The 25,460-nt window shown below is 33.5% G+C and overlaps 1 protein-coding gene across 1 annotated transcript; it reads right to left on the reverse strand.

The window, feature by feature from the left end:
- Window positions 1-25,291, reverse strand: LOC149064785 (ER degradation-enhancing alpha-mannosidase-like protein 1). Its single transcript, XM_089254913.1, has 13 exons — window positions 25,218-25,291; window positions 20,796-21,177; window positions 20,525-20,597; window positions 16,510-16,613; window positions 13,350-13,521; window positions 12,896-13,079; window positions 10,676-10,767; window positions 10,169-10,251; window positions 9,090-9,210; window positions 3,280-3,524; window positions 2,766-2,862; window positions 741-920; window positions 1-286 (listed from the first exon to the last, which is right to left on the reverse strand). Exons 2-13 carry the CDS (start codon window positions 21,134-21,136, stop codon window positions 194-196), a joined length of 1,785 nt encoding a protein of 594 aa, XP_089111039.1. The 5' UTR covers window positions 21,137-21,177; window positions 25,218-25,291; the 3' UTR covers window positions 1-193.
- Window positions 25,292-25,460: the final 169 nt, after the last annotated feature.

Raw genomic sequence — 25,460 nt, forward strand, 5'->3', positions numbered from 1 at the left:
TTTAAAAAAAATAATTTATTTTAATACTATTAAAACTTCAATCTTATGTACATATAATTTCTATATATTATCTTTTTTATGAATCGGATCGCTTTGTACATTTAATAAATCTATGGAAAAATAAAATATTTCATTTTCTTTTAAATTATAAATTATTTTTAAGTATAAAAAAATACATTCCCGATGATAAAGATCAACTTTCGAGGCCCAGAGCTCTACTTATCTGCAGCATATACTTCGGCTTCAAAGGCAACAAGTACTGTCTCTCTCCTGGGATCTTCTCACACTGCAAAAAAGAGAGAGAGAGATAAAGAAATGATTTGCCAGGTGCTTAATAAAATTTATTGTAAATGTGAGTAATGTATTTGCACTTTTTTACACACACAGGGCCGCAACTAGATGCTTTGTCACCTGGGCCAAACTATTTGGCACCCCTTGCCTTATAAAAGCAGCAGTTAAACGGTGAATTCAGCACCCCTTCTGCTTCTACTCCCCACCCAGTTGCGGCCCTGTTTAACAAAAATAATGAAGATGTGTTACCGAAAAAGACAATTTTTTCTGGTCTCGACAACCACTACATTCATAACAATGACTACTACCATGTACATTGTACTACTACTATATGTGTACCTCATAAACATCAAAATATTGTTGTTAAGACGAAAGTTCAAAGATTTCGACAGCCTAGAGACCTGAGCAGGGCAAAAAGGTGTCAACAGTTGATTCATTTGTTGGATTACCTTATTTTCTGTCACATTTGGAGGAGTCACTGTTACTGGGTTGAGTGGATGTTCAAAATCAAGACCTTTGGGCATCCAAGAACGCTTGCGTGATTGCCATATCAGTGGAAGCACATGGCCTTCTGTGGTGAACACATAATGGCTTGCCATCTTATTGACTGGATTATCTACATCAAACAACTGTAACAGAATGAAGTAACTCAAAAATAAGCAAACAGAAAGAAAATATTTGAGCACTTTCAACACAAAATTTACAATTGCTATTCGAGAAAGTACAGGCATCCCTAGCTTTATAATTAATTGGTTTCACAAAATAATCGTAGAAGACAAAATCATGTAGAGTGAGGAGAATTCAACATGGTTGAGATTGAGATGGAGGGTGTTCCCCTTCAGAAAATTGAAAAATAAATTCAGCTTTCAGCAGCAAAATATACGCAGGGTGCATAGCGAATAAAGGGTATGGCATTTTACTGTGAACAGTGAATCCTAGAGATATACTTATGATTAAAAAAAGTTTCCAAATAACATGTAATATTCAGATATGTCATTCATGTTTGAAAGGGTTGTATAGTTATTAAAATAAAAAAATTAAAAATAATTTCTCAATGCTCCAGAACCCAATTAGAAAGCTGTTGCACTGTCTCCCTTGATGCCAACAAAAAAAATTCCATGTTTCTAAGTGTAATTAATATTCACTGAGATATTCGAATTTAAAAACAGGAGAAAGTTCTTGGGGGGGAAAAAACAACTCTAAATGTGGAAAAATCGTTTCACCCGCATTTAAAAAATGCTGTTTTTCCACCCAAATTTCTTTTGTTTTTCAATTTTGAATATCTCAGTGAATATCACACTTATAAACGTGGAATTTTTTTTACTTTTTTGGCATTAGGAGAGACAGGGCAACAACTTTCTAATTAAGTTTTTGGGTACACGGGACTGTATAAAAAGTTAATTTCTTTAATTTTGCTAACTACAATCCCTTGAAACATGAATGACATATCTGAGTACTACACATTATTTGGAAACTTTTCTAATTAGAAATATGCCTCCAGGATCAACGGTTCACCAGTAGAACACCATACCCGTTTGCTATGCACCCTGTATATTTTTTCAAATGAATTGATTGTCAAACTTTTAAATCAATCTCGGGAATTTAAGCTGTATGAATGAACTTAATTAATACATTTTACTTCTATCCTCTATACTTCTGATTGATTCTAGTGAGTGGGGAAGTTTTCTTTTTTGAAGAGCCTGGTATAATAACTGGCTCATCTTTATGTTACATCTTTAATTTAAAAGCCCATTTTCAGGATTAACAGCAAACTCCAGGCCAAATTTCACAGGTTGCGATTTCTAAAATCATTTCGAAATTGTGCTGTAGTGAAATCGTGTGAAGTAAAACAACATAAAGCAAGGTATACCTTTATCATGAAGAAAAATAATTTCAGGATAAAACAAATAAATCCAATTCTTTTCAACCTTTCGAAATTCAAAGTTGGCATAATTGTGTGTATCTGCTTTATATGTCCTGTTTTGGGCCTGACCGAGATTTTTTGGTTTGCAAGATTTGATTTTTGAGAGGTAATTTAACCCAAGGACTTTAGCCTATTGGTTGGCCGTGATTGGCGATGGCTTGCAATGTGTCACAATTTTTGCAATGGGAAAATATCCCTATTTCCCTTTACAAAAGTTTTCAATTATTTTTGTCCTAGTAAATATGTTTTTCATTTGAGAAACTGAAAAAAATAGGTACAACAACTAATATTCCATAAACATAAAACAGTGAAAATCCTAAGAAATAAATACCCTCGAAAACAATAATTGCCAAGAAATGATATTAGTATTTTGTAGCAATGCACTTTCTTTATAGCGTTAATATATTACATTTTTAATGTTAACTCCTTTATTACGACACATTTCTCCAATCTCTCAACTATAATTATGCAGGCATTTCACAGTATTCTCATATTCACTCGTAATAAAATCTATAATTGATGAAATAGTAAAAGGATATTCAATGCTCACCAGATACAAGTATTTACAGGTTTCACTCAGAAAAAAACTTTCCATTCTGTCCTCTAAACTCTTGTCCTGGACATTATGTATTGTTGCATAGCCACACCTGTGAGGAGGAAAGCATAATCAATAAAATATAACAATATAATTCATAGTAATGTAATTCTCGTAACAACACACTAAGTTATTATAAATGAGGTACACACACATTATACAAAGTGTGATTAAAAAATTTCAAGACTCTCCTTTAACAGAAAATACAGCTGGGATAAGCTGATCTATAATGAAATTGTGAGTCGTGTAAATGTTTTATGAAGATTTGCAAAAAATAAAAAATAAATCAAACTAAATCATGTTTAGATTCAAACTTTACAAATTTAAAAAAAATACCAATTATTTCCCTTTATCTCATGAAGTTTATGGAACAATCTTCGCACTGCAGTCAATCTGCAATCTTCTTCACTACAGCTAACAAGACACAAAAGCATAGTCATAAATAATATGATAAAAAAACAAAACATACTTTGCTTTAGTGTGATTATTAAGACTTTCCATGATCTCTTGCCCAACGTGGAGGTAGAACGGATTCTTAGTTGCTTGATACAACAAGTACGTTGATTCAATAAGCTCAGGACGCAAGGGGTAAAATGCCAAATCTGGACTTATTTTTTGCCAGTTGAATCTCTCTGGTAACGCACCAAATCGCCTCCAAATAGAATAATAAAGGGCATGAGCACAAATGGCTTCTTCAATATCCCCATTGAGCACCTTCATAAATGAAAAAATAAAAGCAAAAAAAAAAAAAAACTTGTATGAATGAATTAAAATATGAAATATATTTTTAAAATACAAAATCAAATACAGGGGAAGTATGAATTTAAATACCAAAAAAGCACTAAGTGAACTAAAGAATATGAAATTTTACATGACTATTATAACAATAAAAGAAATAACCAATAGGTAATATGTCAATAAACTGTAGTTGTTTGTAACTGCATGCTTTTTAAAGAGTTTTGACACAAGCGAATAATGCTAAAGTCATGGCCCCCACATCCTAGAACCGCGCCCCTAGGCTGGGATCTTTGGCAGGCTCCAGGATAGACATTTCACACGGGCTCTACTATATTGAACTTATGGTGTGAAACAGACAAAAAATGGTGAGAATTGTCCCAGGCCCAGAGCCTGTACACCCAACTTTTGGGATGGATATGGTTAAAGTATATATACATGTGCTTACCTGCCTTGACCATGGGGTAATAAATAAATATATAAAACACTTTCATTTTTTCTTTTTTTCTGTCTCTGCATATAAATCGGTTGCAATTGCAAGGGGAAAAAGAAGAAAAAAAAGACAAAAGCAAAAGTGTGGTATATTTATCTACAGTACGAACATGAACATGACCTGTTATGCCAAAATAAAAGGGGTGACAAGCCCAAGTGGAACATGAAACACCCAATCAACCCTGTCCTATCACAAACTGTTTTCAAGTTATGGTGATTGATCAATTATGCGAAAACAATATGACAATTCTGAAAAAACCTGAATTTGTGAAGTTTTTGAAAGACCTGCACACAAACTAAGCACATATTTGAAAGAGCAGAAAAAATTCTTTTTTGAGATTTTGAAAAAAAAGAATCCTTGAATAGTTCTTCACTCATGGACTCCAGCTGCAACTTGTCCTGTTGTTGTGTGATGGAGGAGTTGAGAAAAATAACGATCATGCAAGCTAAAATAAAATATTTATTACTGTATCTATATACAGGGTGATTATAAAAACTATCCCGACATATAGGCCCCTAACTATCATACCATTCACAGTAACTGAATTAAATTTTGGCATAAGGTATTTTGATGTATGCGCTCAAGAATGATATGGAAAACAACAGTGTCACTCTAACAGTTACGGTTACAGTGAGCAAATTTCGAAAATATCAAATGGCAACACCAAGTTTTTTGTATTGGAATGTAATCTCCATTGTGAAAAACCCTAAATAGCGTTCGAACGGCAACTGTAGCATGAAAATCACCGGCGGTAGATAGGCTAAAATTGAGGACAACCAATAAGGACAGAGAAGCAGCATAAAATAAAGCATTTTATTGTGTTTCACAAATTTTCCACATGACCTCCTTCACACACGATGACACTTTATCTGACATGCGGCAGATGGTGGATAGCACTGCAGCACGTACCATGGCAATAGGAATCTCTTGAATCGCAGTTCTGATGGCATCTTTCAAATCAGATGCAGTTTGCGGACAAAACTGATACACTTTGGATTTCAGATATTCCCACAGCCAGAAATCCATTGGTGTGAGATCAGGAGACCTTGGTGGCCACGGAAACGGGAAATGACGAGAGATAACTCTGTCACCAAACTGTTGACTTAAGACACATTTGACTGAAGACCCTTCATGTGGAGGAGCGCCATCTTGCATCCACACAACTTCAGATAGAGCATTTTGCCGTTGCAATGCGGGAATCGCGTAACGAGTTAACATGTCCAGATAGCGAGCACTCGTTACTGTACATGTTTGCATATCACCAGCAGTAACCTCTTCAAAAAAGTAAGAGCCGAGGATGAACGTACTAGTTATACCACACCACACAGTCACTTTTTGCTCGTGTAATGGACATGCAAGCACATCATGTGGATTATTGTCTGCCCAGTGCGCACAATTTTTCGAATTCACGTTACCAGTTAACGAGAAATGCGCCTCATCTGTCCACAGAATGCGTAAAGGCCAGCTGCTATCTTCATCGTACCAGATAAGGAATTGATTCGCAAAATCCAGCCGTAATTGATAGTCTCGCGCTTCCAACATCTGGACACGCTGGAATCGATACAGAAACATGTTTCGAATAGAGCGCAGAATCTTGCGGACAGTTGAATTCGGCAGATTCAGAACATGTGACACACCGCGTGCACTTGCGGGACGAACTGTGTTTATCGTCTGCAACAGCTTCCACGGGAACGGAAGGTCATCCAGACCGAGGTCGATCGTATGTGCAACCAGTTTCTTCAAATTTATGAATCAAGTCCCATACAGCTTTGACAGTGCACGGGCCTCGCCGTAATCCATGGTTTCTGCAGTAAACACGCAATGTCTCTGCGGCATTTTGTCCATTCAGGTAATAAATCTTTACGATTTCCCCACGTTCTTTCCCTGAAAGCGGCATCTTGTTCGGAATGGCAGAAAGCAACATACGTGGCTCGCATTTCGCAGTGCCTTTTCTTTCACCTAGCGTGACGATGTCAGTCAAGACTGTGCCTTACATAGAACCCGAAATTTGCATTTCTTGGTTTCTTCTTCTCATTTTATGGAGGACTAATCAGGCTGGGATCTCAGCCGAAGAAACGGTGTGACGAATGAAACGAACATTAATGCTCTGGTACACGGCAAAGTCCTTTTCACTTTTTCCTTTCCTAGCTCTGGGGATTTTCGTGCTACAGGTGCCATTCCAATGCTATTTAGTGTTTTTCAGTATGGAGATCGCATTTCTATACAAAAAACTTGGTGTTGCCATTTGATATTTTCGAAATTTCTCACTGTAACCGTAACTGTTAGAGTGACACTGTTGTTTTCCATATCATTCTTGAGCGCATACCTCAAAATACCTTATGAAAAAATTTCATTCAGTTTCTGTGAATGGTATGATAGTTATATGGGTCCCATATGTCGGGATAGTTTTTTTATAATCACCCCGTATATAAAATTGATTTTCTGTCTGTCTGTCTGTCTGTGTGTGTGTATGTTCTCTATACAAATCTACAATTTTAGATCAATCGTCGCCAAATTTTGCATATATACCAAATGGGACCCGACTTGAACGATATGCTACTTTAAAATTTCGTCAGAGCAGGGCAAAAAACTGTCGGGCAACAATGGTTTTTGGGCCTCAACTATCACTTTCCGAACGTTTATTTTGGTTACCGTGGTTCCCTAGCAAGTGTTTCAGACGTGTGTATGCCTTTACAACGGGTTGTCACTTCTTTAATTCTGTTAGTATATGCATATTTATAATAGTTTATGCCTTTATAATGGTTTGATACATTTTCAATCCTGCCAGTAACGAGGCTTTTTGAATAGACGTCATAATCAGCATCGCTTTGAGGGTCAAGAAAAGGGTGATCCTCATAGAAATCAGTGTTAAAATTTCCGATCTTACTGTAGAAGTGATGGAATTTTGTGGAGTTTTCTGTCACATCAATAATTTTAAAAATTGTATTGAATTCTAGATTTCTGAAATATTTAATTCGATTAGAGATATACGAAGCCCGGGAAATTAAATATTAAGTAATTAGCTGGACCTACTTTTGAGATGGACATTCATGCAATAACATTGATTTCAACTTTTTATTTATATCTTCTCAAGCATGAAAATTAATGTCTCTGTATTGTCTTTTGATATTCAACTGCATAAATTCATAGTTTAGGATGTTTTAAAATTAATTATGGGCCCGTAAAGTACATCAAAGAAATTCCACAGCTTCAAGTAAGCATTTTTGAAAGCTGAAACAGGCAGATGGATAACTTAAAAGTTCAGGGGGGGGGGGGTCGAAATACCTAGCGTCCCTTAAAAAAAGGAAAAATATATATATTCGTTCCTATGTTTCTTTAAATCTAGATTTGTTTATTTCATGAAGTCACGCAGGAAGTCGACATATTGGTTAACTTAGACACGGTTTGCATGTCCCTCAAAGAAAGACGGAGATATCACGTGATCCAAACAGCCTCATTGAAGAAAACCTGGGCAGCGCCGGGTATTATAGCTAGTAATTCATAAACTTAACAATTTCAGGACAGTTGTTATGCATGTTCATTCTGCAGTGACTGCCAGTGGAAGTGTGTTTGTGTGCGTTAGGTTTCTCGCCAAATATAGGCAGCTCAGCGGCATATGCAACAGAGTATACCTCCAGCGATTTAGTTGTGATTAAGAGAAACATGGAGTAGTACAAAAAAACCGTGCGTTGAATGCTATACATAATATCAGTTGCATTTGAGAATGAATTTGCAAAGCAAAAATAAGAGTAAAATGCATGAATTAGAAGTGAAAAAAAATGTATGAATGCAGATAATATGATTAGCAAATGCAAAAATATGTATACTGAATGCAAAAATATGTATACTGAATGCAAAAATATGTATTCTAAATGCAATATACTGAATGAAAAAAACAGGTATAATGAATGATTTGAAAAATTGAAAGCACACAAAACATTCACTAAATCTTATTAGTAGTGAGTCTTTTAGAAAAATACACTTTTCTTCCTGATCTGGTCACTTTGTTTTTGGGTTTTACAATATTGGTTTCAGTTGTTTTGGAGACAACCATTAAGGGACTAGGCATCGGTGGTCTAATATTCTCATCAATTATATAAGCAGGTTGGTGGCATATGCAACAAACTATAAGCTGTTACTTTGGCACGTACTTAATTAAATTTTTAGACGTTTTTCGTGAATCCTGCTCACGATAGAATAAAATCTAAATATGCTAATAACACTAGGAACTAATGTAAACAAACCATCAAATAGTTTAGGTAAAAATGCTGGTATTTTTTTCTCCAATGAAATAGAAAACAAGTATGATCCCTAATGGAAAAAAAACTTTTACAGGTCAAATTTCACATGACTTATTTCTGTAAGCAAAAGCTAAGAGATGACGTGGCGAAATATTGGTATGATTCATATTTTATCAAGAATTGAAAAATTAAATTTTTATCATTTCAATTTTCTTGAATAATCAGTCAACATGTAATTTTCCCCCCTCTTGCACCCCCCCAGTTAAGAACCACTGCCTTATTGGTTGATTTATGTTCTTTCCAAATATGTGCGCTTAGTTTGCATGTAGGTCTCGCAGAAACTTCACAAATTCAGGTTTTTTTTCAGACTAGGCAACGGTTCTAGATAGGACAGTGTTGGTAGGGTGATTTATGTTTACTTGGGTGTGTCTATTGCCTCTTTTTGTTTGGCAGAACAGGTCACGTTCACCATGTGTAACACAATTATTACTTTATTCATAACACAAGTACATTTGACATACTTGCTGGAATTCAATCCACCCAAGTTTGTCTTATGTACAGTGCTTGGTGTGCAATTAACTATTCTGCGATATCCCTTACATATTGATGAGCAGCAAACCACTCAAGAACAATGCATAGCAAACAGGTATAGACAAGACTTTAACAAGTTTTTTTTAATGATGAGTTACATATTTTGACCACTTTATATTGCACAATTTTTCAACTATTATTAGGCCCAGAATCACTCAAAAATCTTCAGCATTTTATAAATGATTGAAATAAAACTAAAATATTTTTTATTTCGTTTACCTGCACACCAGCAAAAGCAGCTTGTAATGAATCAATCCAAAGAGTTAATGTTGACCCATCAATCATATTGACATTTACATACAAAGGATGACCACCAAAGCCATGATTACAGTGCGGCCTCCTATTTAGGAAAAAAAACAATTTTTCACACACTTCAGTTCTTAATCCTTTAACCGTACCTATTGAACATATATGCTAGGTGAAGTATAGACTGCACACAATATATAATTTTCTATTACATATACCAAGCAATATACAATGGTATCTCAACCAATGAGATGAATTCATCCCCCAATGTTACTGGCATCTTGAAATATTTATAAATTAAAGCAAATTTCTATACACTATTCTCTTTCAGTTTTTAAATGCTCTGTGTTGATTCTTGCATAAAAATTTAATTATCATGACATATCACAAAGATGTGTGTGTTGTTATTTAATTAATATTTAATGTAAAATAAAACTAGAGCAAAGTACAAAACAATATCCAATACAGTCCAATATCAGTATTGGCTGACATTTCTTAAATCTAATTTTCCTAATGTTTTTTGTACACAAATAGAATATTCCCTTACAAGTCAAAGCATTTTTATAAAATATTTTTAAGCATAATTCTGATTACTGACTAGTTAAGATACTCGCGAGTCTCTGTACCATTGCAGTTGGAAAGCGATTTCCTAGTAAATAATATATTTAAATAAATAAAAGTAAATAATAATAAACAAATAAAATAAATTAATATGTACTTTGAATAATAAAACTATTTTTCTTCATAAAAAATAAAAACACGAGGTGAAGAAGACAAAAAAGTGGATGGGTTTTTTTTCCTTTTGTCAGTGAGGAGAGACGTTCTTTTTCATGGGCTTGTTTTTTTGCACACGGTAAATGTAATTTGTCATATACTCTGATGGTGAATTTTATGATTTTTCTATGATTTTTCAGCTTAGAATGAATTATGGTTTACAATAGCTTAAAAGGTAAATAGCTAGTTAGTTTAGGACAAATATTTCATTGTCAAATCTGTCAATAAGTACATCATCATAGCACCCAATTACATAAAATAAATCATATGAAACCTACCCTTTTCTCATGTAACGCTTGATAATATTATATGTTTCATTGAACATTCTGAAATCTTCTTTTTCTCCAAATATGATGTATGCCTGAGAAAACACAACAAGCAATTACTAATGAATAGTTAACAATTAATAAGTAGCTGATTACTCATGTAACTTTGTGGAAGAGGAAATAAACTTTTGCCAATATAGGCCTACCCTCAGAAGGAACCAAAGAAAAAGGAAAATACAATGAAAAATATGGAATTCCCAATACATTTTGACAAAATTGTCTTTTATAAATAAATTATCAAAATGCTTAAGCAATTTCATATTTTTCCTTGTATTTGCTTTTTTTGTTCATTCTGTCTAAGAGGATAACATAACTTAAATTTAAAAGAAATTATATAACAACACTTGATATATCAATCATTTCTTTATATTTACATGCACACTTTTTTTTTTAAACACCAGATGAAAAAACATTAAATTCATTTAAACAATCAGAATAAAAAAACAAAATATTTCTAACTTTTATAAGATATTCATAAAAGGAATCCAATCCAGCACCAACACCGCTCATCTGACCAATCCACTCACCAGTCTGAACATCAATAATGTTTCCTAGGGTGAGAAAAATTACTCTGGATATTGAATTTCAAGACTAAGCTTATTGATTCCAGTATGATATGAATATGTACATAAATGAAACTGAAGCAAATATATATATTAATGAGTTATTCAATGCAATTAAGATTTTTTTAAAAACTTGATATCAGTGGTTAACTGGGAGGGGGGGGGGAGGTCTGTGGAAAGGTTTTGGCAGGTCTGTGATATTAGATGAGAAAACAATCAACTCACTGTTTTTACATTGCTACAAACTAAATAACTGAATCTTGTTGACATTTGTTATAATCTCCCCCCCTTCATTCCAGAAGAAATTAATGCATTTGGAGGTTGTTACATATTAAAAATTTGAAAATAAAATCATCTTAAGAAAATTCATACATTTGAATGGAAAAAAATTTCAATATTTTATAATGCAAGCTGTTGCAGTAAAAATATATCATATCAGAAAATAATTATACAATTATAATGATTGATTACACATGTATGCAGCTATGTACTAAATTCTGCAACATCAAGGGTAAAGGTGAAACTCGATTTTGAAAAATAAACTTTGTTCATTCTTTTTTCGCAAAAAGAAGAGGCAGGTCGGGGCTTGGCCGAGTTCAGACATCACATTGAATTGAATGATCTTTGTAGGTTGCTATATTGGATGAAAAATAACATGGGGAAAATAGGAAAAAAAATTGGGACCTATCAAACCATTCACTATAATGGAACAGTCACAATAATGCATGGTCGTTATAAAGAACATCAACTGTAAAAAAAACACATTAACAAAAAAACCTAACACTAACAAATTCCCTGGACGGATCATGCTGATCCCTTGGGAATACTTGAAGATTACGTTAAAAAAAATTGTAAAGAGGGGTCAATGGAACATGAAGTGTTAAGCACCTCTGCTCTATCTATTTCTTAAAATAATCTAAAAAATCTTTGATATTGAAAAATAGAAATGGCAAGTGTCGTGATTGCCATTCTCTCCTTTAAAATATTTAAACTTTACTTCCAAACTCGCATAGGTAGAATTATTCTCATTTTAACCATAGAGAAACACACTTTGCTTTCACGCCATGTCTTGCTTACCACTTTTTCATACAAATGATTAAAACTGGTGTGCCATGTTTTAGTTTATACTGAATTTGCATCCGGACATTAAAACATAAATGCAGATATCATTTCATTTTCATGGTTCAATTAACCAATTAAATAAAAACTGTTTTTTTGTAACCTAGAAGTATCTCCTAGTTACACTCACTTTTTTGTGGCTTTACATGTGTAAGGGGTTTGAGTATGAATGGGGGTGCTAATAATTCTTGAGCAGGGGAACCAATCAAAAAATATTAAGAATGTAGTCAAAGGGTCATTTGGACTACTACTCAGCCAAAACAAGGACAGTGATGACCAGCCTTTGGCAAGTCCAATTTATTTCTGTATGTGCGTGGCATAGCAATAGTTCATATACCATACTGATAATGTATTCTTTTATGTTTGAGAAACATTTTTTATTAACTGATCAACTGATTTTATGGTTGATTAATGAAATGATGGAAGTCTGACGCTTAAATAAGTGCATTAAAGTTAATATGCAGCACAAACATAATGTTTCCTTTTTTTTAATGTGTCAAGCTAATTTTACTTTAATTTAAAACTTGATCGTGTTACACTATCTCAACATAAGTAAAACTGCATTTAGGCATGATAAAACAAAATAAAGCACACATAGGCCTACATCATTTAATTTATTTAATGAACTGATTGTAAAATTTCTTTCATTGAAATTTTAGAAGTTTTTAAGGAAATGAAATCATTTACCGATTTTGGTTCAAGTGAAAAAATTTCAAACTGGGCCAGGCTATTGATGAAATCGAATTACAGTTTGTCATTCTAAGAATAGCAGAATATTTAAGCAATAAATATATTTAGTATAAGCAATTTGGGTAAGACGACAAAGAAATTCCAACAGGCAAGAGAATAGAAAATCCAAATTTTGGAAATATAAGCAAATTTACTATTCATACATTATCATAAAAATTATCTATGGATATGAATGAATAAAAAAAAAATTTTAATATTAAGAAAATTAAAAAAAATAATGAACTATAAAAAAAGTGTTTTAACCCACCAAGGAGTCCAGTATTATTTGATCTTAATTTCCAAAGTGCTCTAACTGCTCTGCGAGCAACGCCTTCATACACAGGATCACCAAGCAAACGACTAAGCATTCCAAACTCTAGTAACAGAGAACCGGCTCCAGCTGTACAGGTTTCAGTGGAGACATCATCTGGAACTCCTTTTCGCAAATTGACCTGCAAACACGAGATGGAAAAAATTTGTGTAAGAAAAGAATGACAATAATAATGTCACATTATTGAATTATTTCAAAGCCAAAGAAAAAAAATTCCCATTAGAGGGAGTCATATGCTAAATTTCTAGTGTCTGGAACAAAATCTTGTTTTTTCAAGTAAATATAAGCATGTTAGAGTGTAATAAACTCGGAATGTTCCAGTAGAACTTGAATATTCTGAAAGGAAATAGACAAAAATTACGAGTTTAGATGAATCTTTTATGAAACATACCCTAGGATATGGAAGCCCAGTTTTAGTGTTTTCAAATGCTGGAAGCAACCGACTAGCCAGATCATGAGCAAGATGTAGAAGTTCGTTGTTGTAACCTTCTGGTGCCAAATCGCCAAAAGGTTTCTTTGAATCTTCTATTAGCAGGTGAGCAGACAGAAGTGAACCTAATATCCTGAAATCAGTGAGTTTTATTTCAGGGGGGAAAACTGCTTTACATGATGAAAACTTGATGGGGGGGGGGGGGGTTATAATACAATACCTAATTGTTTAGGTATTCTTAAATGTCAATTTTATAATACAATACTGAATGCTCAGAATTGCTTTTTGCCATAAAAATTAACTCGCATATGTAATGGAATGCCATTCTACATCCATCTAATTCACAATACAGTGGTATCTCAATTTAAAAGATTAATGCGTTATGAAAAATCTCATGTTTCGAATCTAAATTTTCCAATACAAAGTAATGATCTTGTTAATTTGTTAACTAATGGGACCTTTACACTTCAAGTAATATCAACAAGCTAGAATCACTATAAAATATATCAGCCTGTTTTTGCACAATTACCTCACCAAATACAAATTTGGGCCATATCGCTATTTTGCAATTTACCGCCCTTAATGAGCTTAATGAAATGGATTGGGAATGAAGGAGCTGTCTATCGTGGTCGCCTCAACATGGTTCATACTCTTTCAAGTTAAAAAAATTCAAGGACTTTTCAAGCACTTTTCCAGGCAAAATTCTAAAATTCAAAGACGTTTATATTACACTCGATAAAAATTAATTTTTTCAAAAAAGTTAAATATATTCTAAATCTAAATTAAAAACTTAGCATTCTTAATTGATAATTAAAAATTAAGTTTTTAAGATATATAACTTCCATATAACAGTTATTTTTCTTGTTTTTATTCATAGACAATAGGCCTACCAAATTCTGAAAGGACTTGCTTTTAAAATAACAATTGAAGTTTAGCATACAAAATGACATTTTATTTTTGAAACGATACTAAACTTTATAAGCAAAAAAAAAATTAGAAAGCACATAGTCAGATACATTCATTAATTTAATATTCCGACATAAGGACATATACAGTTGAATTCCGTTATAACAAACTGCAAGAGACCGAAGAAATAACTTTGTTATAATGAAATTTCATTAAAAATGAATTCCAGGTCTTTTTGCATTGTTCCTACATAAACTTATCTGCGGGATTAGAAAAGCGTTCGTTAAAATGAGATTTTTGCTATAATGGTATTCGTTAAAACAGGATCTGAAAAAAATATTGGAGAGATATTAAACTTTTCACCAAAAAGGAAAACCTTGAATGAAAAGCATTATTACCATTCACACTTCAAGCTATGAAAAACTATGTAACAGCTTAATCAAGACCTCAGGATGGTAGAATTCAGTTTCTCCAGAACATTAGGAGATTGTAGAAAGGTCTTCTAAGAATAATTAAGTTAAATAATTAAATGTTTTTGCATTGTAAAATTTATTTTGCTGGGAGGTGTCAGAGTTTTGCTGACGTAATACTTTAACGGCCCCTTGCCGAAAAAGTTAGCGCAAAAATTCGGGATTTTTGTCCCGTATTTCTATCGAGAAAATATGGTCAGATTGTTTATTACTGAACCACGGTTGAAGAACCCTTTGGCCGCGTGCATTTAATGAAGTCAATCCGCCGCATTTGACAATAAATGAAGGGGGACTGGACCCCGGTATGTATATTGTACCCCGAAGGGGGACCGGACCCCCGCTATATATTCTAGAAACCTTGCTTTTCCAACTGCATTTCCCGCGGCGGTATCGTGTTTTGCTGCCAGATTTTAGGTAACAAGCACTAAGGAAAAAATACCTGCCTATATGTGATCATACGTCCCGCAACTCATTGCTATTGCTTCGCTCTTTTTTGTATGGGTTGAACGTTTGAGAGGAACGGGGAATCGGAAAAAAGAAATTTAAGGCAGAAAAATCTTTTCAAGCACTTCAAAATGCTTTTATTTTTTTTCAAGGACTGCTACGATTTTTCATGCACTTTTGAAGACTTGAAAATTAACTTTTTTTTTCAAGGATTTTCAAGGACTGTACGAACCCTGCTCAAGCTCATTGGGGAAAATACCTTACCTATATCTTTCCTCGGGTTTGAACCCGGTACGGTAACAGCAACCTTTTTTCACGGTGGGGAGACGAGCATCTTACGCCAACCCACTCTGGCAGTTTTTTCCCAACTATTGGTCATCCTTTGTGGCTGTTCCAAACTTAATCTTCTCTCTCAGCCTCTTATTACTCGCGTCTTAATTCCCAATTAAAATATGCTATATAAAATTCTTCATGGACATCTAAACTTCAATACTTCCAGCATTTTATCTAAGCCAACATATTTCTCTAATAGACTTGATCACCCTGGAAAGTTAAATCCCTTGCTTGCTTTTACCGACTGTTTCAAATATAGTTTCTTTCTGCATACCATAGTTGACTAGAACAAACTCCCTTCTGTTGTTGTTGATTCACCAATCAAAACTGCAGACTATTACTACTTAGTCTGCTGCTACTATCAATGACTACTACTAGTTAACCGTACATGCACCTCAGACATGCCTCATTTCTTTTCAGAATTTCTATGAATTGGTACATGCCGGAGCATGCGTATACATGTAGTGAACCTAACGTGAGGTTTTGTTCTTGTTTAATGTTCGTTATGTATGGTGCTGCCATCCATCAATTTTTCTAACTATGAGTAAAGTGCAATGATTGAATAATTCACTAGACTGATGAATTTTTGAAAAAGATGTAAAACAATATTTCTCTCACTATCAAACGTATTCTCATGTGTAGACCTCTGCCATAAAATATTGTTTTAATAAATAACTAAATGATAAGTTATGCATACAGTAGTCAATAATAGAAAATACCAACAAAAAAACTTCTCATTTATCATAAACAAAATATTAAGAATGCTCTCTTTAACTTTGCCCTCTCCTTAAACTCTTTAAGAATGCAAATATCGTTATTTTGGATTCAAACCCAAACTCGCTGAATGATAGGTTAGCCCAATAATTAATGAATTAAGTATCTTTTTAAAATAAAACCAAATCAAAAAAGAAAATACACAAAGAATGACGAAAACCTGATGAAAGATCTAGCTTGAATTTAAATATTACCTTATATTAACTTCAAAAACTTGGACAGTGTTATCTGTATCAAAAGAAACATGATCAACAATCAATCGAACAGCTCTTTTGAACTCTGAGGTGTTACCCATCACCTGAAAGAATATTATTCATAGTTAAACATAAAGAGAGTAATTTTTTGAAAAATATATTTTTCAGTAAACTTGATTAACCAATAACATGCCTCTTTTTTCTAAATCTGTTTTACAATTCTGAGACAAGATAGATTAGTTTCACAAAAAAAGACAACCCTATAAAACATCAGATTATATAATCAATATATATTTTTGGATTACATAAAAAAATTTCATTTACTTCTTAGATGCATTACACTTGCAGAAAAGTAAAACATACATACAGTGAAACCTTCACTAACTAATTTTTTGGCAACTGGAGACTTTGTTTTTGATTTTTCTGCTTCCACAAACAAATACGCATTTAGCTAATTGTAACAGTACCTGTTACGGGTAGGAATCTTGCTTAGCAGTCTGAGGATCGGCCTTAATTTGTTTACAATCAACCATGTGATCGCACCTGATTGGCATTATTACTGTTTAATTATAAGTTGTGATTAATGATATAAATACCTTGTTTCACTGGCGGATGGCTACAGACATCCAGCTGGGGAAATATGGTATTTGTATAGTTTTCGTCATGTAATACTTTTACTCGCACTAGTGGATGTACGTGGCCAGTTTGCCCTGTATTGTTGAGTGCTGCCATTTTGATGTTGTGTAATTGTGATTGCTTGAATGCAAGTGTGTTGCTTGAATATGTAAATTTCTTTGTGACATCATATTTTTCATGTAAAAACGGAAAGGTTCCATTTATCAACAAGTCAAAAATTTCTCTTTTAACTGTGTTTATATATGGCTTGTGATTGAGTTTCTCATATACTCACTGCTGCTAATCTCAAGAATTAACATGAATTCTTAACGTTTAGTGCTTGAGCACTTAATCATCACCGGCTGGTCCGGAAGGTTTTAATTGTCGAATATGTTTTAGTGTATTCTGTAGATGTCTGGTGCATAAGAGGAATGAATCATAAACAGCACAGATCAGGGTATTACAATGAATGTTCCATATTCTGCCATCTATTATCAGGCATTATTTACACTAACAGAATGGACAACCTAGTGTTTAAGGATTTGCTTCTCAATGTGGATTTCTAGACTTGGTCAAGGTCTAATATCAATGGACTCTTTCTCTTAATGACCGGTCATTTCATCGGACATGATAAAAACAAGGTGTATTTCTACTTGCTTGCTCTGACTAGTCAGAGCAACAAGTCTCTTCCCCCAACCTTGATATCATTAACAAGAAATGAGGTCTTGTGTGTCTTAATGTATATCGAGAAACTGAGGAAGTTGTTGTGGTCAACTGAGGGTCATTGGATTGACATCAAACATAAGGATGCAGAACCGGACAGTTGGTGGGAAATTTCTTAACTAATCATGAGCCATATTTTTTTTGTTTATTGTGAATATTGAAGTAATTTAAACTTGGATGTTACATGAACTTTTGAATGACTGTATTTAAAAATTAAGTGTAGAATTTGTTATGAATAGGGCTTGGATTTTTATGACTGATTTTTTAACATCTCAACCCTAATCATGAATAAATCCTTGGCAAAAAATTACATTTTGTTTTCTTTCATTTAATTATCTGAAAATATTCAGATTAACAAAAATGTACCAGAATGCACTAGTATGTTGCATAATGAGGACGCATGCATGTGCTAACATAAAACATCTGTGTTGTCAGCTGAATTTTAGTGCCAATTATTATCAGAATTACTGTCACTCAAACCTGATTTTGACTAGTGTTCACCTCAAAATCGTTTTCTAGATGTTTCTCTACTTCTCTTTCTGAAAGTTTTTGAACTGTTTCATGTAAAATTAAAGATTCAGCCAATAGAAAATATATTGAAAAAAAGAGCATATGCTTTCAGAGCACTACAGTACAAGGCTCTTAGCATCAAACAGAACAGTTTGGAAACTTTGTACAGCAATTTGAGAAAGAGGTTATCTTTTCGATCTGCATGCTTTAAAGAAATGAGCTGATCAAATTACAAATGGATGGAAACACCTACAAACGTAACTGGATTGTGGCAACACCAGCATTAGTAGATTAAAGCTGGTATTGGTGTGTACATAGTGTAAAATAAAATGATCTTCTGTATATATTCAGCATCCCATAAATTCCCATTCATCCAACTTTAAAGCTGTTCAATCAGTGCTTTCAATCAGTTTGTCTTATTTATAGTGCTCCTTGGTGGTTAAAAAAACATTTTAGGCAGCAACTGGAATGAACAAAACTATCTTTACATAGAAACTTATGGGAAATAAAACTTCGGCTATCGAATGCTATTACGGAACAAGTTATCTTTGTTTTCTGCAATACAAATTACTCAAAGACACAGTATCTCTCTGTATATATAAATAAATAATACATATAAATATCAGCATGCCAGTTCAAATGAAGAAATAAATAGGTATGATTCTAAGAAGCCAAATTCCATCGCCATCAAAATTGATAACAATTTGTTATGCAAAAAAACCTTAACTATAGAAATTGAAGTAAGCAAAATCAATGTCAAAACTTGATAAAACATTATAAAAATGTCAAAGGTTTCAATTTTATCACATAAAATACACTGTGTGTTACTGCTATAACTAGGATGCAAGATGAATATTTGATTGAATTTTCTTTATTTTCTATTCATAAATATGCTTCCCATTTACAGAAATTAGGTTAATATTTCCAGTACAGTTGGCCTTCCATATTTGCTGCCTCCTACCCAGTTACTGCGAAAAACACAGCCAATTCTTCTATCAAAACAAAATATAAATTGCATGTATTAAATGTTTTAAAAATCCCTCCAAAAAGTTTTTGCTAGTGCTTAAGTCCTCAATATGCCTTCTAACCCCCACATCTAGCATTCAGTTGCTTGTTTCGATGGCTTGCTATACGCATTACTCAATGATAATTGTGCAGGCACTCGAAGATGATACAAATGCATGAATTTCGCCAATGCCATTAGCATCATCACTAGAACTCTAAAAGCCATAAAGATGGGAACATCTTGTATTGGAAGAACTTTTAGCCACGATGTGTGCCCGAGAACATATTTCTACAGAGCCAGCCAAAAACGTTATGAAAGATATTGTTACGTTAGCAAAGCAGGTGGATTGAGAAATGTCCAATGAAGTGTAAGTAGAAGGAAATTGGAGAATTCAGCAATTCAGAAATCAACAGAGAGAGGGATTAATCAAAGCGATACAGAATGATGATCAAGATTAAGATATGGACAACAAATTCATTTTGAGCAACATGGCTCAAGAGCTTCGTAAGTTTAAATCAGCAATGAATTGCTTCCCCAACATAGACCCATCTATGGAACGTTTTTCACATGTAGAAAAATTGGAAGAGGAAGCCTTGTTACCAGACTCTTTCTTTCTTTCAACCCGGCCAAGGCTATATCAACTTCAGCCAATTTTAGCCATTGTCCGTCAAGGGAAGGGATCGTGTCAGAGGTTACCATACTCTAACAAATTACTTGAAAGGAAGAAAAAAAACAGCTATCAGAAATTATGATGTTCTTTCAAGAAAACATCATCAAGAGTCTCACTGGGTGCCCCTTCTATTTCTGCTGCACAAAGTACATAGAAAAGAGGTGTCTAAAATAACAAAAGTTTATGGTTTGCGTTAGCAGATTTTCCATATTCGCTGTCACCCCCAGAACATAACCCTGTGAATACAGAGAAAGAGACGACTGTACTTTTTAAAAATTATGTTTATATTTTCCAGACCAATATTTTACTCATTGGTAATTAATATTAAATAACATCCATGAAATTCCTGAGGTAGCAAAATCTATTGTTTGTAATTAGAACTATTGTATGTGTTATATATTTATTCAAAAAAATATATATATATATTTATTCAAAAACAAAAGTTTTATATAAAATTACAATGGTCTTAACCAATTTCATGATCTACTTACGGCGAGTGTATCTAAGGCATCTATAAGTGTTAGAGAATAATCTCCCAAAACATCATTAATATTTATGTTGGATCTGAAAGTAAGAAAATATGGCATTGCATTATTTTATAAAGATTGTGAATTCATAGCCAAACCTGTGATCACAATCACATACAACTTGAATTGAAATTCATTTCACTTAGCGACAAGTCCAGATTGATTAAAAAATGTGCGAAGTGAAAATCAAATCACCTGCAACCAAAATTAGCTTTAAAAAAAATGCATGACTTACGGATCATCATAGTCTGGTCCTCTACCTGTACAATCAATTGGATTTAACTCATCTTTTGGAAATGCATACTTCAAATAACTATCGTATCCAAACTCAAACATTTGCTTTGCTTGTTCCAACATCCTAACTCGCTTCTCACAACTGAAGCTACCATATTTTCTACTATATATACCAGGAACCTGTAAAAATATCTCATATGCATTGATTTCCTGTTTCAGCAGTGTTCCGGAATTCTGGCTAGCACTGTAGTCTGAGCTACAAAAATATGAAGCTCGGTAAGATCGCCACAAGCATGAAAAAAGAAAGAACCAAAACACATGTCCCAGCCGTTCTTTCATCATAAATCACCATGGCACATGTCTGTCTCTCACTGCTTTGCCCCCTAATCAAAAGTTAAAAAAATAAAAATAAATCAGAAAATACGCAATAGAAAAAGCATGAGAAAATAAATTTCTATATTGTAAGCTGTACCTTATAAAAATGAAAAAAATGACGAAAAAACAAAATGAAATACATTCAATGAATATCATTATCAACAGATTAAGAATTGAATTTTTCTTTTTTTTAAATGTATTTTGAACTTCGAGAAGTGATTTCTCACAATTTAATGCTTCAATCACTCAGGACTGAGGACGCACATGCATGAAATTACTGAATTCCCTTATACGAAAGCATTGTCCCACATTTCGACATTGGTAGAATAACAAATTTGTGTTGGATACACCACAGTTTTTTCAACCACCGGTCTATAGGGATTTCTTGCCAGTCAACAAAACATTTTGTCCAATTAATCGCTTCATAACTTTTGATCCAGTGAATAAAATATACTACTATGTTCAAAAAGTTCCAAAACTTATTTCTACTTATTAAAGAATAGAGATAGAACCTGCTTATTTGGTGTTTTCTTCAAAGTAACTATGCTGTGCAACAACTTTGACATTATTCATCCAAAGATGTAAATTAAAGATTGCAAGTCTTTTTTTTATCACATCCTCTACACAGCTTCATCACTGTTTGCTGCACTTCTTTTAAACGTGAGAATCATTTCCCCTTAAGCGAATTCTTTAGTTCGAAGTTTTGGAATGTGATGTTTTGACAAGTAATCTGACACAAGGAGGGACCCATGAGTCCTTAAACATCTGCATGATTTGGTGAGATGCAAGCAACCAGATCTTTGTAAGGCCACGTCATGGGTACTGTGCCGGCTCACTATATTTTGAGTTCTAAATTGTTATTTTTAAGTTATAAAATTGATTACAATGCAGATTGTTCATGCCCGTATAGTGGTAGAAATTCATCTTATCTACATAATGTTGGGCACAGACACCAAAACTTGAAGACTCTGGGTGCTTGGTATTATTCCCAATAAACTTTGTAAGAGAGCTTATCCCCCTCCCCCAAGAATTCATGGATTATCAATGTAATTGTGATTTTCAATGTATACAGTGCATGTATCCCATGTGGATGATCCTGCATCTCGTACATATAGGACGTCTAGCAACTATGCCCACAGATGAAAAAGCACATAGAAATCCATTGAATAGAAAGTTATCTCACACAATTATTATTTTAATAGTACCTGCCAAACTAAATATTGGTTTGTCACCTACAACAGTGGTGAGTAAACTTTTTGAAGCACCAACCTCTTTTGACCAAAAAAATTTATCAGTGACTCCCCACGAAGGCCGACCATCTGTCCCAGACAACCAGGACATTCTGACTTTTTGCAGTAAATGTGCTGTCCAGAAAGCAACTTTTCAATTTTATTTAGGCAATATTGGCTTCCAAAGATACTCAATTTTTTTAGTATCATATAAATATTTACTTTGTTTTTTTATGTACTTAGTGTCCCTTATGCAATATGGAAGCGTAGTGGCTCCTTTACTGTCGTATGGTCCTTTATTTTCATATACAGAGTGATTAAGAAGGAATCATCTGATTTAAAAATGATTCTACACTTGAAATCGATCATTAAAAAAAATTATTTATAAAACGTAGATATATTTTCTACAGTATATTCACGTATAACTTATCATTGCATTCTCTGTTTTAATTTTTAACAAATATACAATTTTGAAATCTGGCGATTCCCTCTAAATCACCCGAAATAAGCTGAAAATATCAAGTACTAACTTGATATTTTCAGCCACATGCCAGAAGCACAAATGTATAAATTTTCCTTTTTTTTATCAGGTGTTTGGATACCTTGTTTTGCTATCCAAGGTGTACCTGAAATGCTAATGTGTATCCCTATTGAAACACGTTACAAAACATTTTAGGAAAATAACTTCCATAAAGTAACATGGGTAGAGTAAACATTCAAACATCATTTCCCACGTTCTTTTTTTTGCAAGGACATTGCACATTCCTGATTCTGGCATGATGGAGCCGATATATTCATTATTGTACAAGTAGAATTTGATAAAATTACATTGTATGATACATGGTAATTAGCTCAGCTGAATCAAGGCATTCTTTAGTTTTGACATGCAAGCGGCCCTCGACTTTTGCACAATTCAATATTTCACAAATTTAAAAAATTCAGTTATTTAAAGATTTTTGTCAATAATGCAAAAATGAGTGATTTTATAAATTTGGGAGAAAAACTCCAGAAGCTATCACAGATGAAATAGTTAGCCTAATGAATGAACTAAACTTGGACGTCAACAACAAAGATGTTAATAAGTTTATTGAATCTCACTCAGTACCTCTGTCAAATGAATACTTTAATTGAGCAACAAGAGTTAAATGAAATACACTATGAAAGTGAGGAAGAAGAAGCTGATAAAATCGCCAAGACTTAAACAATCAAAAATATAAATGAAGCTTTAATGCATCTTGACTAGGGTTTACGGTGGATAAAAAAATTCCTTTCACAAAAAAAGCGAAAATGGGAGAAAAGCTTTAGCAAAATGCTACAATGCTAATGTAATGATTGATGGTTGGATTTCTACTCGTTTCTTACCTCCTGTACACATTTTTGCGAAAGTGGCTACTACTTTTTTTGCATTCTACAATTTTCTTTTGCAAAATATGACCATAGCTTAAAACCCTGATCTTGACTATGGTTGAAGAATGTGATCCCAACGGAGAATGTATATCTCAAGTACGTAGGGCGATTGAAAACGATACAGCATGTTATAGAACACATTACCAAGAAAAGAAAAAAAAGGTAGTATTCAACAAACTCTTGACAAATTTATAAAGAAAACATCTGAAAGCAATTAAACACACCTCGTTAATTTAATTATGTATATTGAGCAATAAATATTTTAAAGTACATGTATAATTTCTGATTTTTTTAATATCCCTCTACTTTCGAACGTTCACAGTTTTTCAGGAACCAATTATGTGCAAAACTTGAGGGAAGCCTGTATTTCAAAATGAAAATGAATTTCTTATTTGGAAGTTTTTATTTTTGAGAATCTCTCGCGATCCTCCTAGTTCATTGATGTGACGCACAGTTTTCACACCACTGGCCTACAAGACCATCATTCATAAGAAACGGATTGTTTGAAGCATAGTTTCTCAAACTTTAGTTCCATCGTTGTCATCCCCCTTCAAAAAAATTCTCTTCTATCATCCCTAAATCACAAATCAATGAAATCCATAGGATCTTATACTAAACCCAAAGTTTCTACTGCCCCCTTGAAAATCCCCCCCCCCCAGGGGGCGATATTGCACACTTTGGTAAACAATGGTTTAAAAGTTGGAGAGAATTTCTTTAATTGAAATGAATATCTTTAATTTTTGAAAAGAGTGCCTCCATACACTATTTCCAGGTCACTGTTTCGGTCACTTCACACACTCTTCCGCACTATCCTGGTCACTATTATGGTTGCTCAGTGACCTGGTCCCTGTTTAGGTCTCACACACTGTCGCCTTCTTTCCAGGTGACTTTTGTGAGCGCTCACTGACTTGGTTTCTTTAATCTCTAAGCATAAGTAAATTTGTGACTTTGTACAGTTCTCATTCGACTCTTAAATTCTCTTGACATTCGTTCCTCAAATTTACCGCCTTGGGCTATAGACCGCTTAGCCTATGTAAATACGCATGTGCTTATGAAGTCATTATCATTTAAGCCTTATTGATGACGTTATGCTGAGGTCCGACTGTGAAACGTTTGACTATGAAACCCTTCCCTTAACGGAGAGACTGGTAGGGGCCCGAGTATTAACTTACATACATATTTTTAATATTTACACAATTTATGTAAGAGGGGGTCATTGAAAGATGTGGAGGAATTTCTATTAGAATTCACCATATCGTAATAGAGATATCTCATTCAAAGAGATAGTTTATACCACACAGATATTCAAATAACTTGAAAGATATTTAAAAACTTTATTTTTTAAATGTTCAAATACTATGCGAATATATTAGAGCGAATAAATTAATAACTGTCAATTGAACCCTCCTCACCTCGCTCAGATATAAACAAGTTTACGTAAACAAAAACATTTTTGTTGCGTGGACCACGCAAACCACGCCAATACCTTCCACCAAAATGCCGAAAAGAAAAAAAACTAAATTATTTATTTATATCGAATTCAAAACCTAAAATATGAAAAAATTAAAAATATCAATATTAGCGCATTTCAAGTTCATTGAAATATTTTATTAACTGAAAATTTAAAATTAATTTTCTTCCTCCCCATCTCATTA

The sequence above is a fragment of the Pholcus phalangioides genome, unplaced genomic scaffold (genome assembly GCF_987345545.1).
Source record: "Pholcus phalangioides strain wild (caught in Gottingen) unplaced genomic scaffold, Ppha-v1.0 ptg000042l_1, whole genome shotgun sequence".
Classification (NCBI taxonomy): domain Eukaryota; kingdom Metazoa; phylum Arthropoda; class Arachnida; order Araneae; family Pholcidae; genus Pholcus; species Pholcus phalangioides.

What these genes read in the sequence shown, in the direction of transcription:
- LOC149064785 (XM_089254913.1), bottom strand. Translation starts at nt 21,136, where the DNA reads ATGATGAAAGAACGGCTGGGACATGTGTTTTGGTTCTTTCTTTTTTCA. An exon ending in AAGCGTTACATGAGAAAAGG is followed by an intron (nt 9,211 to 10,168) that starts GTAGGTTTCATA and finishes TTTCCTAAATAG; the next exon opens with GAGGCCGCACTGTAATCATG. An exon ending in CCTGTAAATACTTGTATCTG is followed by an intron (nt 921 to 2,765) that starts GTGAGCATTGAA and finishes ATTCTGTTACAG; the next exon opens with TTGTTTGATGTAGATAATCC.